Here is a 20,982-nt window from a genome sequence, read left to right as displayed (position 1 = left end):
ATCTCATTCTATTTATTTGTGGATCATAATCTATTTATTTGGAATTAAGCAACAATTCTACCCCCATATACTAGCTATATATATATATATATGTGTGTGTCTGTGTTTGTGTTTTACATGCTTTGTGAAAACAGTCATGTTTTACTAGCAATGGAAATATTATTATAACATTAATTAGAATGTTGTTATTAATAATAATAATTCTTATTATTACCTAATATTTCCTAACAATAATACAAATGATTACAATTATTATTATTGTGGTTACTTTTAAATATATATATATATATATATACATTTATATTGTGTTACATATTAAACTATTAAAATACATGCTTCATGAAAACAATGAAACACAGTCATGTTCTATTAACAATGACAATCCTAGGTAACATTAGTGCTCATCTTATCCTTGACTCATTATAATTATTAATATTAATATTAAGAATCAAGTAACTTATCATTATTATTATTTGTATAATAAAGTTTTAATATTTTGTGCCGACCTATAATAATTCTGTCTTAATATTTTTTGTCACCCTGCCTTTGTCTCCTCAGGTCTGCCCAGCTGCTGTCCAGATACAGGCCACGTGCTTCAATCATGGCTGTGACCCGTAACGGCCAGACAGCCCGGCAGCTGCACCTGTATCGTGGCATCATCCCCATCCTCTACACCAAACCTGCTAATGATGTGTGGGCTGAGGATGTGGATCTACGTGTCAGCTTCGCCCTGGAGATCGGTAATGAGACATCCAGAGAAATCTAGCACTTCATTTGGCCTGACAGATAACAGATGCACATTGATTTAGTTAAAGTAATTTACAGAGCAGGTTACCTTTTAAAAGGATGCTGGTGGCAGCTACAGAAAACCACTTGAGCACTTTACTTGGTAAATTTTTTTTTTTAAATAGTTAGCCAATAATCTGTAGTTTATATATCAGTAGTTGCACACACTTATAAACAGAAAGTTGGTTTGGACGCTAATACAGTTGTCTTTATAGTTTTCATTTTTGGTGTAAATGGGCCTTAAAGGATTATTCACTCCAAGAATGATGACTACAACCACAACTATAACTATAACGTTTTAAGAATAATTCAAATTCTATACAATAGTGAAGTCCACAACACAACTATAACGATAATGACACAGAGGGATGATATCATTGGAATCCCTTTCAGAATGATTTTTTCCAGGTGATAAAACTTTGACAGCCAATCATCATCCACTAACTTTACAACATAACTGCAGCGTGCGCTAATATAGTAATCGTTATTGTTATCTGTTTAGTTATCATTCTTGGTGTGAACAGCCTTAAAGGGATAGTTCACCCAAAAATAAAAAATCTGTCATTAATTACTCACCCTCATGTCGTTCCTCATGGGTGCACACTGAGTCCGTAATTTTCATCCGAAATATTTGCATGTTGAAAAATAAATACGACCTCACGTTGTGTCAATCATGTTTACACACTGCCTCCGAAACCTTCGTCCGTCATAAAAAAATTCGGATCAGGTTCTCAGGATTGGATGGGATCCAGTATTACCTTTCTTTTTCTCTTTTTAAAAAGTGAGAGGACAACAAAATCATCCTCACTGCTTGAAGACGCCATTTAGTACTGTTTTGCAAATTTTTTCACAATGAATTAATGAATACGCATCGGACTCAGTTTCTGTGTGTAACAAATTTTTAGGATGACGAATACTAAAAAACACATACGTGTGCAAGGACCTTTAAAGCTAAAGCTAAAAGCTAACATATTTACTAAAAGTCACAAACTGCAATTTAACGTCAAGTTAAAGGTAGGGTAGGCGATTTCGGAGAGGCTAGCAATAGCAAGCTAGCTTTGAAAGCATACGATCACTGCAAATCACTCTCCAAAGCCACACCTCGTACCAAGGGCTATGATTGGACAAACATTTTATGGTCCTACGCCTTCCACAAACAATATAAATACATATAAATACATTTAGACCAGTTAATTTAGTGATTGCTATCAGGATGTGAAGAGACTTTCAACCAGCATAACAAAAAATGTTTTTGAACCAAATCACCTACCCTGCTTTTAATGTAAACATGGGTTTAGATGTGATCAAGACTGTTTGATAAGCGTATATCAGGCACTAAAACCATTTACCCTTGTACTTGAGTTCTTATTTATTTACATCCTCCATTATGATTTTCAGGCAAAGCCCTGAAGTACTTCAAGTCTGGTGACGTTATCATCGTTGTCACAGGCTGGCGTCCAGGATCTGGCTACACCAACACCATGCGCATTGTTGTGGTGCCTTGAGCTCAACCTCATGAACTGTACCCCGCACCCCCAACCCCCAGTATGTTTTCACATGCAAACATTTTGTCAGCTGTTCAGCCTCCAATGAAGAGATTCAAGTCCCAAAAATAGACTTGTGGTGTCTGCTCACACGCTTAAACTCCCATCAATCCCTTTTCATCCCACTGGAAAATTATTTTCATCAGCACTGCACTGTATGTGTTTACAGTGACCTTTTTGTATCATGAGATATGATGGAATTACATTGTTTTTCCCTGTATGTTTTCTTTGTTGTCTTTCTTGTTGAAAACGATTAAACAGCATATCGTTTTGTTCACCGTTTGTTTTCATATGTTGTCAAAGGCAAATACCACAATAACGCCACCCCGTGGATTATATTGAAAATACAGAATCTCGATAATTAGGTCAGTCCAATGTCATTGCTCTGTGTTTACACTTCTAAATAACTCCTGATGCTAAGGAATATCGAAACATTTCAGGAAAATGATATTGAATGTATGCTACGTGCTTAGCATTATGCACATTTAATAGCTTGGATGAGAAAGCTCTGATTTGCCTTCAAGGTCTGTATAGTCAATTAGCTGTAATATTCAAAATTACCCCTTGAGAGTTTAAGGAAGATAATTTAATAATGAGTTGAGGCTTTAAACAGACCACTAGGGGTGTGTTAGGACGTCCAAGGCACAGCATTGCACGTTATTAAAAACCAAAAAGCAAACGTCCATAATTTATTCATTTTATTTATTTAATTCATAGCGAAAAGACACAAAATAGGCTACCCTGACTATTCCTCCGGGAGGAGGGGTACTGAGAGAAAATGAAAGAAGAAGAAGAAGAAAAAACCCCAGCACGGACCTAAATAAAAACTTCTCATCTTCTGTGCAGAAGCGGCTCGGATGCAGAGCGAGTCAGCAAGTCCTGATGCGCAATTAAAATTCATAATACTGGGTAACTTTTCAAAGTTTCACAAGGGCCGACAATAAGGGGAAACTTCAGATCATCAGGTTTCATTCCAGTCTAGGGATCCATTTGGCATTAATATTAGGGGATCACGCTGTAATTCGCAGGGCTTGCAGTCTGGGTGTACCTTGGCTGCATTGTCAGAGTGACAGGGATCAGCTGGCCAATTTGTATGCAAATAATGTGAGGCTTAACCAGGCTTTGATTCGCCAGCAGGGCTCGCTGACATCGAGTGGAGTTCTTACGAAGCATCAGCTCCAGTGCTGAGACAAGGTATAATAGCTGCCATAAACATCATTTCAGCCTTTGGTGTGTATTCTGCCAACAGTCCTTCACAAGAAATCTCTGCTTGGTTCCACCACAGGGAGGAGAATACTTCTCTGGTGAGCGCTAGATCTGAGCGAAACATACAGATTAGATGCTCTGTTTCGCGATGATACTGATAGGGGTTAGACATTGCAGTTTAGTGGGGGATGGAGAGCAGGACAGTGATGCACTACTGTCTCAGGGAAGTGAACGATGCTATCTCAGTTCCCCATTGAAGCTACATCAAGTGTCAGAAGCGCTGGAATCAAGGCTCGATAGCTGGGAGAACTGAGTGCATTGGATTTTCAAGGACGTGACCTTGTGATTCTCTCCATCTGTGGCAGTGTTACAGAAGCCATGATGTATGAATGCTAGAAATGCAAATTAGGGCTGTCAATCGATTTGGCATCTTGGTAGAGTCACGATAATTACGTTTAATTTATTCATATTAATTGTAATCCAATATAATTCAAATTGATCAATATTCACCTTATTTTTCAGTGCAGAAGTAGCCTAAGCAATTTCCTGCGAGTGTGCGAGACTTCCGATTTATTAGCCGCTGTAGGTAAACAAGTGGAAGAATAACTAACAGAAAACTATTTGTGCTGCAAACCAATATGTTTATTACAGCCTAATCGTAGTAAATTATATAATACAATAACAAGTATGTCCACGAGTGCTGTTAAAGCAACAGTTCATCCAAAATGAAAATTTGCTGAAAATTTACTCACCCTTAGGCCATCCTTGATATAGATTAGTTAGTGTCTTCGTAGGAACAGATTTAGAGAAATTTAGCATTACATGACTTGCTCCCCAATGGAGTGAATGGGTGCGGTCCAAGCATCTGATAAATACATCACAATAATCCACAAGTAATCCACACAACTCCAGTTCATCAGTTAATGTCTTGTGAAGTGAGTGAAATGCTTCATCTCTAAAAAGGCATTATCAAATTCAAATATATCCTCTATCCGTATTATTCTCCAGTGGAAAAAGTTGTCTTGTCTGAATCAGGAGAGAAATATGCCGAAATCAACCACCATTTACAAGCAAAAACAGTCCAAAGCAGCTCTAAAGAGTTAAAATGCCTTAATGATGGATTTTTTTTTTTTTACAAACACAAAATGTTAATTGGACTGGAATCGTAGATCAATTGTGAAATACTGTAATGTTTTTATCAGCTGTTTGGACTCTAGTTCTGACGGCACCCATTCACTGCAGATGATCTATTGATGAGCAAGTGATGTACATTTCTCCAAATCTCCATCTTATTGGATGGCTTGGGTGAGGTAATTTTTAGCCCATTTTCATTTTTGGGTAGTGTTTGTTGTATTTAATATTAGTAAAAAATAAAAATAAAATAATGTGGTAGCCTAACAACACTAATAGAAATCTAATAAAATATGGGTATGCTTCCTGGTCAGAAATAAATAAATGACATACACACTTAACAAAGAAAAACAATAAAATTTAATTTTTTACAATTATTTATCGATTAACATAGTTCAAATGAAATATCATATAGCTATACTCATGAATATTCGTACATACATGATTATTCAGTATTCATGATGAACATTATATTCTGTAATATTTTGAATCTGAAGCATGTGTCATATTACATATTGTTACCATAATAATTATCATCATCATAATCATGATACAGTGAAACACTGACCAAACATGGCAAGTCTGGTCATCTTCCAACTCAAAAAAATAAATAATTAATAACTGACGGCAGTTGTTCATATTCAATGTGAAAATATTGCACTAATATGTCTAGGAGTTCTGAAGGGGACATATTCCAGGAGGATGCTGGTTAGGAAGGAATTTCTTTTTTTGATGAACTGAAAGTGCACTGTAGACTGATGCATAATGACGCAACTTGTCCATCGTGGATATGCCATATGTCTTAACCATTTTGCCATACAGTGACCATAAATTAGGTTTTGGATTATTACAATTCTCGAACACCAAAAAGGAATGAGCATCCTTTATGAACACATAGGCCACCAATACTTCTCGGTTATTATGTTGAATTATGCTGTATTTTTAAAAAATGCTACTGTATAACAATTATTAATGATACCTCACTTTGGTTATGATAAATAATAAATGCACAGAATATTATAACATGCTACAACATAAACGCACAGTAAAACACTCATACTGTACACACACACACTCAGACCTGAAAAAGAGAAATATTACAGTGTAATGTGTGCTCTGTAATACTAACAAAAAGCTCTTTGATGCTTTGATATTTAACTCATTAATATTCAACATCACGTATAACACTCTCATTTGCATTTTGCCTTGCAATTTTATCCGACTTCAATGCAGGGAATGATGTTAACTTGGAAAAAATCAGGGTCTGAAAATGAAAATAATGATATGATAATCAAATGCATATAGCAAGAATGGAAGAGAATTGAGTGGAAGGAACGAGTGATGCATAATGACAGTATCTGCAGACTGATGATGACAGTATATAGTTTAAATTATGAATATATAGATTAACAAAACACACACATACACAATAAATAGATATATACATAGACATGTAATATAAAATCATATAAATGATACAATATATAATAACCTGGGACAAAGCAGGGAATTGTCATGATCCATCTGTGTAAGCTTTGCTCAAAAGGAAGGACACTTAGAAAAATACTATTCCTCCTTTTACCACCAGCCACATATGGCATATCATAGCAAGTGCTAGGCTAACTATTGTGTTAGCAGAGTTGTTTTTATTTTAGTCTGCTGTACCTCTGCTGAAATACATTTTAAATGGTTAAAAATGTTTACTTTCACAGATATGAAATACAATATATACTAACCAAAACATGTATTGCACAACCAGAAAGCATGTATAACTTCATTCAAATTGTGGTATTAAGAATCAAGTAACTTATCATTATTATTATTTGTATAATAAAGTTTTAATATTTTGTGCCGACCTATAATAATTCTGTCTTAATATTTTTTGTCACCCTGCCTTTGTCTCCTCAGGTCTGCCCAGCTGCTGTCCAGATACAGGCCACGTGCTTCAATCATGGCTGTGACCCGTAACGGCCAGACAGCCCGGCAGCTGCACCTGTATCGTGGCATCATCCCCATCCTCTACACCAAACCTGCTAATGATGTGTGGGCTGAGGATGTGGATCTACGTGTCAGCTTCGCCCTGGAGATCGGTAATGAGACATCCAGAGAAATCTAGCACTTCATTTGGCCTGACAGATAACAGATGCACATTGATTTAGTTAAAGTAATTTACAGAGCAGGTTACCTTTTAAAAGGATGCTGGTGGCAGCTACAGAAAACCACTTGAGCACTTTACTTGGTAAATTTTTTTTTTTAAATAGTTAGCCAATAATCTGTAGTTTATATATCAGTAGTTGCACACACTTATAAACAGAAAGTTGGTTTGGACGCTAATACAGTTGTCTTTATAGTTTTCATTTTTGGTGTAAATGGGCCTTAAAGGATTATTCACTCCAAGAATGATGACTACAACCACAACTATAACTATAACGTTTTAAGAATAATTCAAATTCTATACAATAGTGAAGTCCACAACACAACTATAACGATAATGACACAGAGGGATGATATCATTGGAATCCCTTTCAGAATGATTTTTTCCAGGTGATAAAACTTTGACAGCCAATCATCATCCACTAACTTTACAACATAACTGCAGCGTGCGCTAATATAGTAATCGTTATTGTTATCTGTTTAGTTATCATTCTTGGTGTGAACAGCCTTAAAGGGATAGTTCACCCAAAAATAAAAAATCTGTCATTAATTACTCACCCTCATGTCGTTCCTCATGGGTGCACACTGAGTCCGTAATTTTCATCCGAAATATTTGCATGTTGAAAAATAAATACGACCTCACGTTGTGTCAATCATGTTTACACACTGCCTCCGAAACCTTCGTCCGTCATAAAAAAATTCGGATCAGGTTCTCAGGATTGGATGGGATCCAGTATTACCTTTCTTTTTCTCTTTTTAAAAAGTGAGAGGACAACAAAATCATCCTCACTGCTTGAAGACGCCATTTAGTACTGTTTTGCAAATTTTTTCACAATGAATTAATGAATACGCATCGGACTCAGTTTCTGTGTGTAACAAATTTTTAGGATGACGAATACTAAAAAACACATACGTGTGCAAGGACCTTTAAAGCTAAAGCTAAAAGCTAACATATTTACTAAAAGTCACAAACTGCAATTTAACGTCAAGTTAAAGGTAGGGTAGGCGATTTCGGAGAGGCTAGCAATAGCAAGCTAGCTTTGAAAGCATACGATCACTGCAAATCACTCTCCAAAGCCACACCTCGTACCAAGGGCTATGATTGGACAAACATTTTATGGTCCTACGCCTTCCACAAACAATATAAATACATATAAATACATTTAGACCAGTTAATTTAGTGATTGCTATCAGGATGTGAAGAGACTTTCAACCAGCATAACAAAAAATGTTTTTGAACCAAATCACCTACCCTGCTTTTAATGTAAACATGGGTTTAGATGTGATCAAGACTGTTTGATAAGCGTATATCAGGCACTAAAACCATTTACCCTTGTACTTGAGTTCTTATTTACATCCTCCATTTTGATTTTCAGGCAAAGCCCGGAAGTACTTCAAGTCTGGTGACGTTATCATCGTTGTCACAGGCTGGCGTCCAGGATCTGGCTACACCAACACCATGCGCATTGTTGTGGTGCCTTGAGCTCAACCTCATGAACTGTACCCCGCACCCCCAACCCCCAGTATGTTTTCACATGCAAACATTTTGTCAGCTGTTCAGCCTCCAATGAAGAGATTCAAGTCCCAAAAATAGACTTGTGGTGTCTGCTCACACGCTTAAACTCCCATCAATCCCTTTTCATCCCACTGGAAAATTATTTTCATCAGCACTGCACTGTATGTGTTTACAGTGACCTTTTTGTATCATGAGATATGATGGAATTACATTGTTTTTCCCTGTATGTTTTCTTTGTTGTCTTTCTTGTTGAAAACGATTAAACAGCATATCGTTTTGTTCACCGTTTGTTTTCATATGTTGTCAAAGGCAAATACCACAATAACGCCACCCCGTGGATTATATTGAAAATACAGAATCTCGATAATTAGGTCAGTCCAATGTCATTGCTCTGTGTTTACACTTCTAAATAACTCCTGATGCTAAGGAATATCGAAACATTTCAGGAAAATGATATTGAATGTATGCTACGTGCTTAGCATTATGCACATTTAATAGCTTGGATGAGAAAGCTCTGATTTGCCTTCAAGGTCTGTATAGTCAATTAGCTGTAATATTCAAAATTACCCCTTGAGAGTTTAAGGAAGATAATTTAATAATGAGTTGAGGCTTTAAACAGACCACTAGGGGTGTGTTAGGACGTCCAAGGCACAGCATTGCACGTTGTTAAAAACCAAAAAGCAAACGTCCATAATTTATTCATTTTATTTATTTAATTCATAGCGAAAAGACACAAAATAGGCTACCCTGACTATTCCTCCGGGAGGAGGGGTACTGAGAGAAAATGAAAGAAGAAGAAGAAGAAAAAACCCCAGCACGGACCTAAATAAAAACTTCTCATCTTCTGTGCAGAAGCGGCTCGGATGCAGAGCGAGTCAGCAAGTCCTGATGCGCAATTAAAATTCATAATACTGGGTAACTTTTCAAAGTTTCACAAGGGCCGACAATAAGGGGAAACTTCAGATCATCAGGTTTCATTCCAGTCTAGGGATCCATTTGGCATTAATATTAGGGGATCACGCTGTAATTCGCAGGGCTTGCAGTCTGGGTGTACCTTGGCTGCATTGTCAGAGTGACAGGGATCAGCTGGCCAATTTGTATGCAAATAATGTGAGGCTTAACCAGGCTTTGATTCGCCAGCAGGGCTCGCTGACATCGAGTGGAGTTCTTACGAAGCATCAGCTCCAGTGCTGAGACAAGGTATAATAGCTGCCATAAACATCATTTCAGCCTTTGGTGTGTATTCTGCCAACAGTCCTTCACAAGAAATCTCTGCTTGGTTCCACCACAGGGAGGAGAATACTTCTCTGGTGAGCGCTAGATCTGAGCGAAACATACAGATTAGATGCTCTGTTTCGCGATGATACTGATAGGGGTTAGACATTGCAGTTTAGTGGGGGATGGAGAGCAGGACAGTGATGCACTACTGTCTCAGGGAAGTGAACGATGCTATCTCAGTTCCCCATTGAAGCTACATCAAGTGTCAGAAGCGCTGGAATCAAGGCTCGATAGCTGGGAGAACTGAGTGCATTGGATTTTCAAGGACGTGACCTTGTGATTCTCTCCATCTGTGGCAGTGTTACAGAAGCCATGATGTATGAATGCTAGAAATGCAAATTAGGGCTGTCAATCGATTTGGCATCTTGGTAGAGTCACGATAATTACGTTTAATTTATTCATATTAATTGTAATCCAATATAATTCAAATTGATCAATATTCACCTTATTTTTCAGTGCAGAAGTAGCCTAAGCAATTTCCTGCGAGTGTGCGAGACTTCCGATTTATTAGCCGCTGTAGGTAAACAAGTGGAAGAATAACTAACAGAAAACTATTTGTGCTGCAAACCAATATGTTTATTACAGCCTAATCGTAGTAAATTATATAATACAATAACAAGTATGTCCACGAGTGCTGTTAAAGCAACAGTTCATCCAAAATGAAAATTTGCTGAAAATTTACTCACCCTTAGGCCATCCTTGATATAGATTAGTTAGTGTCTTCGTAGGAACAGATTTAGAGAAATTTAGCATTACATGACTTGCTCCCCAATGGAGTGAATGGGTGCGGTCCAAGCATCTGATAAATACATCACAATAATCCACAAGTAATCCACACAACTCCAGTTCATCAGTTAATGTCTTGTGAAGTGAGTGAAATGCTTCATCTCTAAAAAGGCATTATCAAATTCAAATATATCCTCTATCCGTATTATTCTCCAGTGGAAAAAGTTGTCTTGTCTGAATCAGGAGAGAAATATGCCGAAATCAACCACCATTTACAAGCAAAAACAGTCCAAAGCAGCTCTAAAGAGTTAAAATGCCTTAATGATGGATTTTTTTTTTTTTACAAACACAAAATGTTAATTGGACTGGAATCGTAGATCAATTGTGAAATACTGTAATGTTTTTATCAGCTGTTTGGACTCTAGTTCTGACGGCACCCATTCACTGCAGATGATCTATTGATGAGCAAGTGATGTACATTTCTCCAAATCTCCATCTTATTGGATGGCTTGGGTGAGGTAATTTTTAGCCCATTTTCATTTTTGGGTAGTGTTTGTTGTATTTAATATTAGTAAAAAATAAAAATAAAATAATGTGGTAGCCTAACAACACTAATAGAAATCTAATAAAATATGGGTATGCTTCCTGGTCAGAAATAAATAAATGACATACACACTTAACAAAGAAAAACAATAAAATTTAATTTTTTACAATTATTTATCGATTAACATAGTTCAAATGAAATATCATATAGCTATACTCATGAATATTCGTACATACATGATTATTCAGTATTCATGATGAACATTATATTCTGTAATATTTTGAATCTGAAGCATGTGTCATATTACATATTGTTACCATAATAATTATCATCATCATAATCATGATACAGTGAAACACTGACCAAACATGGCAAGTCTGGTCATCTTCCAACTCAAAAAAATAAATAATTAATAACTGACGGCAGTTGTTCATATTCAATGTGAAAATATTGCACTAATATGTCTAGGAGTTCTGAAGGGGACATATTCCAGGAGGATGCTGGTTAGGAAGGAATTTCTTTTTTTGATGAACTGAAAGTGCACTGTAGACTGATGCATAATGACGCAACTTGTCCATCGTGGATATGCCATATGTCTTAACCATTTTGCCATACAGTGACCATAAATTAGGTTTTGGATTATTACAATTCTCGAACACCAAAAAGGAATGAGCATCCTTTATGAACACATAGGCCACCAATACTTCTCGGTTATTATGTTGAATTATGCTGTATTTTTAAAAAATGCTACTGTATAACAATTATTAATGATACCTCACTTTGGTTATGATAAATAATAAATGCACAGAATATTATAACATGCTACAACATAAACGCACAGTAAAACACTCATACTGTACACACACACACTCAGACCTGAAAAAGAGAAATATTACAGTGTAATGTGTGCTCTGTAATACTAACAAAAAGCTCTTTGATGCTTTGATATTTAACTCATTAATATTCAACATCACGTATAACACTCTCATTTGCATTTTGCCTTGCAATTTTATCCGACTTCAATGCAGGGAATGATGTTAACTTGGAAAAAATCAGGGTCTGAAAATGAAAATAATGATATGATAATCAAATGCATATAGCAAGAATGGAAGAGAATTGAGTGGAAGGAACGAGTGATGCATAATGACAGTATCTGCAGACTGATGATGACAGTATATAGTTTAAATTATGAATATATAGATTAACAAAACACACACATACACAATAAATAGATATATACATAGACATGTAATATAAAATCATATAAATGATACAATATATAATAACCTGGGACAAAGCAGGGAATTGTCATGATCCATCTGTGTAAGCTTTGCTCAAAAGGAAGGACACTTAGAAAAATACTATTCCTCCTTTTACCACCAGCCACATATGGCATATCATAGCAAGTGCTAGGCTAACTATTGTGTTAGCAGAGTTGTTTTTATTTTAGTCTGCTGTACCTCTGCTGAAATACATTTTAAATGGTTAAAAATGTTTACTTTCACAGATATGAAATACAATATATACTAACCAAAACATGTATTGCACAACCAGAAAGCATGTATAACTTCATTCAAATTGTGGGGTATAGGCTTACTGCATTATATAAAATGTGCATTTGAACAGATGCAAAACATAAATGAAACATACAAACCCAAATTCAAACGTGACTTTGTAATTACAGTTCTTAACTCATAAGCTTTGGTAACTGCAGTGGGCTTTTTTTATAACAGTGTCATATTATTAGTGTCATTGCCATTGTCACAATCACCCAGTATCTTTTGTTTGACAGGAAGAACGCTGCAATTTACAGTTCAACCTCTGTGCATGTACAAAAACCAAGCATACAGTTTTATTGCTTAAGTACTGCACAAGTTCACATACAAAGCACATACAAAATGATTGCAAAACATTCTTAATATTCTCGGTTCTGTTGTGGAAGTGAGGGTGTCGTTCCCTGGTGTCCAGACACTAAGGCATTATTGTTACAAAAAGGAAAGGCCATAGAAACTGAGCAGTACTTCTTCATCAGCAAGGAGGTATGTATGGGGTCTAGGTCTAGCGGAAAGATCATACTAGGTCTAGATAATTGGGATGTTGAGGGCTAGGTTTGTTTGTGTATGTGTGAACGTTTCTGTGCACCTGTGTGTATATATCTGTGCCACCTGCCCAGAGAGACCTGTACGGCATGTTCTTTCATAGTGACAGATGATGCCCGACTGATGAAGTGCGACAAATGTAGCTTTGCTTCCCTGACCCAGCATAATTCCCTCCTTTAAAAAGAGCACACTATTATAATGACAATAGCAATCGCTCGCGCACACACACAATCACAAACATACGTACGTCCTTTAGTCCTTTTTTGTTTGTTTTTTGGAAGTCATAATTTGCATATCCCTATACAGTCTTATCATCAGACAATAATATTGCAAAAATTACTGACAGAACTTGGAAGACAAATTTAAGTCACACCTTCATTCTTCGGTCAGTTTTGTTAGTACATTCCTTCTTTTGGCATTACAAATAGGGAAGTCACTGGACCGATAGAAATCCTTGTCAATGAACATACACCCTCCTTCTCTGGTGAGAAATGTCAGTGTCTTTGACGTATTAAAAAACGTTGCTCACTCATCGTAGGAGGGTGCAATCCATTCTCACAAGTTTGATGGGAGTTTGGGGTGCAAGTTTGGAGTCCCAGGGGTGGACCTGCCACTAGATCCATGGGCTGGTGACCCACCTGATGACCCAGTCTGCGTTATGGACAACTTGGAAGTTTGTCTTGATAGGACAACGTGACCAGGTATTGAGCTAAATGGTTTCATAAGGGGAGGGGGTGACGGGAGCGGCGAGTAACCTGAAGCAGATCCCCTGTGATGGGATAAGTCTGGTGGTTGAGGACCTCTTCCAAGCGGCTTGGACATTTCAGGTAGTCCTGGGCTGGGGAGAGACATGGAAATGGTGCTTAAGTCTTGGGTAGGTAGGTCAACTAGAGAGCCGCCCCTTTCTCTTGGTTGAGGGGGCGGTGGGAAGAGTGTCTGGGAGGTTAGGAGTGAGCTTTGGGACCCAGAGATGCTAGCAGGGTGGCTGTGTATGGACATTCTCATCTTTTCCACTGTAGGACTCTGACATGTTGGGCTCCAGGCTGAAGGTGTGCTACATGGGGACACATTTCCGGACCCATATTGTGCAAGGGAAGCAAGAGCAGATGGTTCTTGGGAAAGCTGGGAAAGTACATCCGTCTGTAGACCAATCTGAGCGTGTTGGGACGGGAAACTTTTTGGACTCAGGACTTGTTCAATAATGCTCCTGGGGCGGACAGGGGACTCTGTTATAGGAGACTGAGAGGCTGTCCTTACAACTTTATTCAAATCTTGAATTGGTTTTGTTTGTTGAGGAGTTGGCTGAGCTGAATGCAGTTGGGTCAGGATTGGACTTACTGAATGCGCTATCAAAGGAGTAAGGGTGGACGAAGGGGGAACTGCAAGCTGGACAGCCTCTCCTCCAATTGCTCCTTGCTGGAAGAACCCAGGAAGTGTTGCAGCAATGCCAGGGAAAGACACCTGAGGAAGTTGTGGTTGGGAATGAAGTTGGGCAATACTGAAGTCTTTGGACCCGTGGGAAGCAAGGGGTCTATAGGGGTAGAAGGAAGACTCTGTGATGTTGGAGGTGGTGGTGGTAACTGTTGTTGTGATGGTGGATGGCAGAGAGCTGGAGGACGGTGGTGGAGGTGTGGAGGTAGATGATCTCTCGGTCCTGAGTGTGTCCAGAATTGGGGTCTCCATACAAGAGCTGAACTGCGAGCTGGTTGAGGAGGAGCCACCAAATGCAGCAGCACTCGAAAGTGCAGTTGGGAACCTTTTTACATACCCTGGTTGGTCTTTCAGAGAGCCAAGCAGCGGGACAGGGGGTCGGAAGAGGGTATGGGTCAAATGGGGGTGGCGAGTTAGGGCAATGGCGACTGAAGTGGTGGCTGCGGCAGCTTGTAGAGGAGCCTGAATAAGAGGTGCCCAGATGACGGGGGTGTGGGAAGATGGAGTCACTGCTGGGTGAGGAGCTGGAGGAGGTGTCTGCATGAGGTGGGCACAATGGGCCATGTCCCTGTCATGCTGTACAATCTGCTGGATGATCTCATTTTCTTGGTAGTTCAGAACTCCGGAATTGAGATCCCGTTGGACCTTGTGCTGGAGTACAGAGTTCTGTTTTCCTGAGGACATAAAAAGAAGACAGAAATGCATGGATAATAAACTCAAGAATGTATTTTGATTTAAGCTTTAAACATGTCAACATGTAAGGCTGGGAAAATGTACATGTTTATTCGATTTTAAATGATGCTATTAAACAAATATTATTTAAATTATTCAAATAATATCCTTACATGCATTATCAACATGAAATCAAAACTGACCAAATTTACTGTCTTATTGTGAACTATATGTCTTATTGTGAACTATATATCTGCGCATCCTGCTACTTTCCTTTTCCATGGACATCACTTCAGCAGGGGGTGTTCATTCCTGCTCCAGGAAAGCCACCTTCCAGCAAATTGTAGCCCCAAATCTAATGAAACACACCTGAATGAGCCAATCAGTGGCTTTAGGGTCGTTAGAAACTTCCAGGTGGGTGTGCTGGAGCTAAACGCTGCAGGAAAGTGGCCCTCCAGGAGCAGGTTTGGACACCCCTGACTGAAAGGGATAGCCCACCCAAAAATGTTAAATATGGATATTTTTCTTACACAAAATAATTTAGTTAATAAAACAATTCAGAAGGCCTTTATTAACCCTACGGAGCTGTGTGGAGCACGTTTCATGATGGATTGATGCACTTTTTTGAGCTTCAAAATCTCAACCCACATTCACTGCAATTATAAAGCTTGGAAGAGCCAGGACATTTTTTAATATAACTCCGACTTTGTCTGAAAGAAGAAAGTCATACTGTATACACCTAGGATGGCTAGAGGGTGAGTAAATCATGGGGTAATTTAAATTTTTTCACAGGAGTTGTGTGATGAAAGTTAGTCAATAGACACAATTTTCTTATAAAATATACTGTTTCAATTATCAACATCACATTATGAAAGCAAAAATTATGAAAGTTGCAAACTGCAATTCATGTTGATTTCAGACTGAAAAAATTACAATAAAAGCAAAGGACAAGATGCGACCGCTTATTAAACTCTCCACTCTTAAAGGACATAAAAAACATAGGCCTATTTAACTGACAGCTCTCACCTATGCGGTCAAGCCGATCGAGGGCTACGGTCTCAAAGGCGCGTCGCATCATGGGGTACTCCTCCAACACCTCATTGAAATGGTCCACAGAGAGGGAGTACAGACGACAGTATGTGTCTGCTCTTACGCTGGCTGTTCTTCTGCCTCGAGTCAGCAAACAGATCTCTGTGGACGTTTTGCAACATGAGCAAATTGAAAGCCACATGGGAAGAACATGTATCCTACTCTTCTTGTAAAAGCAACCATGCGGAAAGAACAATTTTACAAGTATATATATTTCAATCATGACAACTCTCTGAACTTTTTAGCATGGTGATGGATATGACAATGTTAATGTATTTGGTCTTGGCGGAACAGATCTGCTACGCTGCTGCTTTTGGTTATTGCTGTAGTTGTAGATTATTGCTGCTGCGGCAAGCAAGTACAGGAACTTGCTACTATGTACTGTATATGGCAATACGGTGCCATGAGTATTTAAGACATACTGCTGCTGCACAAATAGCATATAAAATAACTCTGTAGCAGATCTATACAGGTGGAGCTGGGGAAGGTGGAGGGTTTCAGAGAACTCTGAAAGCGCGCTGCAGGAATCTCAAGTGAATGCTAGCCAGCCATATAAATGCAAGGCAGTAAGCTCATTGGCTGCATATGCAGCATGAACCAATCAGCTTGTGCCAAGTCATTTAACTCTCTGAATATCATCAGTTACATTAACACCCTGTCAGAATGCGCCATCTAGAGTTTCATGACTGAACTATATATATATATATGTACTTTTATGTATATAAATAATAGAATGAAGAGTAAATAAATGAATGTATGAATGGGTATACCCTAGTATCCAGCCCCTAACTGAGCATTAAACATAAATGTTTCTTCAGCCTAAATTTAGAGCACTCCAGCACTATTAATATGTGCATAAATTCACAATAGTGGGAACCATGAATTAAATATACTTGCTGTAAATGCAGTGACTCAGACTTTATATACTTTGAGGCTGCTTTTTTGAATGGTCTTTAAAATACCATTTTGACAGCTTCGAGTTGTACTCAGCCATCATCTGTCCAGTCAGATCACAGAGTAAAAGCTCTATCTCAAATACAGAGGAAATTTATAAGCGACAGACAAGCAGGAGGTTTGAGGAGAGGACACAAGGGACTGTCAACACTAATGTGGTAATTGGGTGTTCTCAGTCAGTATCTCGCCTTCGCACCTAAGAAATACAGTTTTACTGTTTCCCCCAAAAGTTCACTGACTAGTTCATACCATTTTTAAAAGCTAAAGAAGTGAATTTGCGTGATTCTCTGTACAACTTTATGGAAATTGTACAGTTAAAGCTGCTACGCATTGTTTGACAACTCCCACAAAGCTTCACCACTGAATTGCATAAACTAGATCACAGTTTTTTCCTTGTTTTAAACATAAATCTCGTAATGTCTTACAACAAGCAATGACAATTACTTATTAATAAACCTAATTCAAAATATATTCTGATCGAAACTGATTCTGATTGGATAACACATGTGCTCAGGTTCATTTAGGCTGTCAGACTGTCACAGAAACAAAGTTTTACTGCTCAAGACAACTATTTCATTGATCGGTTAGGTAGTCAGACATTTATTTAAAGGGATAGTTCACCCAAAAATGAAAATTCTGTCATTAATTACTCACCCTCATGTTGTTCCAAACCCGTAAGCCCTTCGTTCATCTTCAGAACACAACTTAAAATATTTTTTGATGAAATTTAGGAGCTTTCTGATCCTGCATAGACAACAACACAACTGACACGTTTAAGGCCCAGAAAGGTAGTAAGGCCATTGTTAAAATATTCCATGTGACAAAAGTGGTTCAGTCATAATTTTATGACGCTACAAGAATAATTTTTGTGCGTGCGTGCGTCGTGATACTCACGTGAATGAGCATCAAAGACTGACATGGAAGAGAAGAAATTTTTGTTTTCTATTTGCACAAAAATGATCCTCGTAGTGGAATTACAATTGAACCACTGATGTCACGTGAAATATTTTAACGATGTTCTTACTACCTTTCTGGGACTTGAACGTGTCAGTTGCGTTGCTATGAAGGATCAGAAGGCTCTCAGATTTCTTCAAAAATAACTTAATTTGTGTTTCGAAGATAAACGAAGGTTTGGAACGACAAGAGGGTGAGCAATTAATTAATTTTTGGGTGAACTATCCCTTTAAATAAATGTTCTTACTACCTAACCGATCAATGAAATAGCCATCTTAAACAGTAGAACGTTGGTAGTGTGATAGTCTTTAAATGTTGTATTCTAATAATAACAGCTTATAACGCTTTTGAAATTACTAAGATATTTTTTCATGCTTGCATGTGTGCAGCTGATATTAATGATGGGTACTGAAAAACAAGAATACTATGGGGATAAACAAGGTGCTTTTGGACCTTCAAGAACCTGAAAGATAAAGTGGTGTTGTTTGGGTAAGACAGAGGGGTAGAGGAAGCTGTAGAGATTATTCTCATTCTCTTTTTTCTCTCTGTCTAGTCGTCATGGCCAGAGTCATAAAGAACATGCTGCCAAGAGCCACTCCATCAGAGCACACACACTCACTAGCACACATCCTGAGGTGGAAAGGGGGGAGAAGGGTGGTGTGAGGGTCGGGGAAAATGGAGAAATACAAATAAAGAATCAATGACATGGTGCATAAAAATGCAAAGACAACATGGTTTTGAACACATTACCACAGTGATACCAATGTTTTTGAGGCTTTCCATTGCTATTCTTTCATATACCATTACATATGAATCTCATATTCATATTTCATGGTGTATAAAAGTATAGCAATCATATAGTGCCATGAGATATCTGCTGTGGTTTCCTTCTCAATTGATTATTTGATTACACATACAAATTTCTTTAAAATTAATTATATACATACAGGTGCATCTCAATAAATTAGAATGTCTTGGAAAAGTTCATTTGTTTCAGTAATTCAACTAAAATTGTGAAACTTGTGTATTAAATAAATTCAATGCACACAGACTGAAGTAGTTTAAGTCTTTGGTTCTTTTAATTGTGATGATTTTGGCTCACATTTAACAAAAACCCACCAATTCACTATCTCAACAAATTAGAATACTTCATAATACCAATAAAAAAACATTTTTAGTGAATTGTTGGCCTTCTGGAAAGTATGTTCATTTACTGTACATGTACTCAATACTTGGTAAGGGCTCCTTTTGCTTTAATTACTGCCTCAATTCGGCGTGGCATGGAGGTGATCAGTTTGTGGCACTGCTGAGGTGGTATGGATGGCCAGGTTTCTTTGACAGTGGCCTTCGGCTCATCTGCATTTTTTGGTCTCTTGTTTCTCATTTTCCTCTTGACAATACCCCATAGATTCTCTATGAGCTTCTCCACCCTTCCTCCAGACTCTAGGACCTTGATGAAATACTGAAATACAAAACTTGCTCTCATCTGAAAAGAGGACTTTGGACCACTGGGCAACAGTCCAGTTCTTCTTCCCAGGTAAGAAAATTCCTTGACACGTCTGTGTGTTGTGGCTCTTGATGCCTTGGCCCCAGCCTCAGTCCATTCCTTGTGAAGTTCACTCAAATTCTTGAATTGATTTTGCTTGACAATCCTCATAAGGCTGCTGTTCTCTCGGTTGGTTGTGCATCTTTTTCTTTCACACTTTTTCCTTCCACTCAACTTTGTGTTAACATGCTTGGATACAGCACTCTGTGAACAGCCCGCTTCTTTGGCAATGAATGTTTGTGGCTTACCCTCCTTGTGAAGGGTGTCAATGATTGTCTTCTGGACAACTGTCAGATCAGCAGTCTTCCCCATGATTGTGTAGCCTAGTGAACCAAACTGAGAGACCATTTTGAAGGCTCAGGAAACCTTTGCAGGTGTTTTGAGTTGATTAGCTGATTGGCATGTCATCATATTCTAATTTGTTGAGATAGTGAATTGGTGGGTTTTTGTTAAATGTGAGCCAAAATCATCACAATTAAAAGGACCAAAGACTTAAACTACTTCAGGCTGTGTGCATTGAATTTATTTAATACACGAGTTTCACAATTTGAGTTGAATTACTGAAAGAAATTAACTTTTCCACGACATTCTAATTTATTGAGATGCACCTGTAGTAATTGGAATAACTGAATTAAAAATGCAAATAAATAAATTATACACACTACTGTTCAAAAGTTTTGGTATGGTAAGATTTTTAAATGTTTTTGAAAGAAGTCTCTTATGCTCACCAAGACTGCATTTACTTGATCAACAATACAGCAAAAACTGTAATATCGTGAAATATTATTAATATAAAAACATTTAAGTATAATTTAAAATGTATTTTTATTCCTGTGATGGCAAAGCTGAATTTTCAGCATCATTACTCTAGTCTTCAGTGTCACATAATCCTTCGGAAATCAGTCTGATATGATGATTAGCAGTTTATCAATGTGTAGTAGTTTATCAATGCTGAAAACAATTTTGCTGCTTAATATTTTTGTGGAAACTGTAAAACATTTTTTCAAGATTCTCTGATGAATACACAGTTCAGAAGAAGAGCAAGAAAATTTATTTGAAACATAAATGACTGTCTTTGTTGTAACTTTTGATCAATTTAATGCATCCTTGCTTCTTTAAAAATAAATCCTACTGACCTCAGATTTTGAAAGGCATTATATAAAATTTTGTGCGCATTCTATTTTTTTAAAAATAGGAAAATAGTGGACAGTATACAGCATACTGTATACTTTGCAGTGTGTAGTACTAGTATTGTATTCTCAACTTAAACAGAAAGACAAGAGAAAGAACAGATGACATATGGGGACTGGGTGAGCTCAGTACTAGGCCAGAATCCAGCCTTCTCCTCTTTT

The 20,982-nt window shown here is 37.7% G+C and overlaps 1 protein-coding gene across 1 annotated transcript in view; it reads right to left on the bottom strand.

The window, feature by feature from the left end:
* Window positions 1-13,539: 13,539 nt before the first annotated feature.
* Window positions 13,540-20,982, bottom strand: part of LOC107598825 (potassium/sodium hyperpolarization-activated cyclic nucleotide-gated channel 3-like) — a 29,608-nt gene continuing 22,165 nt past the window's right edge. The window contains exons 7-8 of the mRNA XM_016290260.1: window positions 16,114-16,278; window positions 13,540-15,089 (exon numbers count right to left, since the gene is read on the bottom strand). Coding sequence (XP_016145746.1) covers window positions 13,540-15,089; window positions 16,114-16,278 — 1,715 coding nt within the window. The remainder of the gene's footprint in view (window positions 15,090-16,113; window positions 16,279-20,982) is intronic.

The sequence above is a fragment of the Sinocyclocheilus grahami genome, unplaced genomic scaffold (assembly GCF_001515645.1).
Source record: "Sinocyclocheilus grahami isolate Dianchi unplaced genomic scaffold, SAMN03320097.WGS_v1.1 scaffold257.1, whole genome shotgun sequence".
Classification (NCBI taxonomy): Eukaryota; Metazoa; Chordata; class Actinopteri; order Cypriniformes; family Cyprinidae; genus Sinocyclocheilus; species Sinocyclocheilus grahami.
The sequence above is the reverse complement of the archived record's forward strand: the minus strand, read 5'-3'. Positions and strand labels throughout refer to the sequence as shown.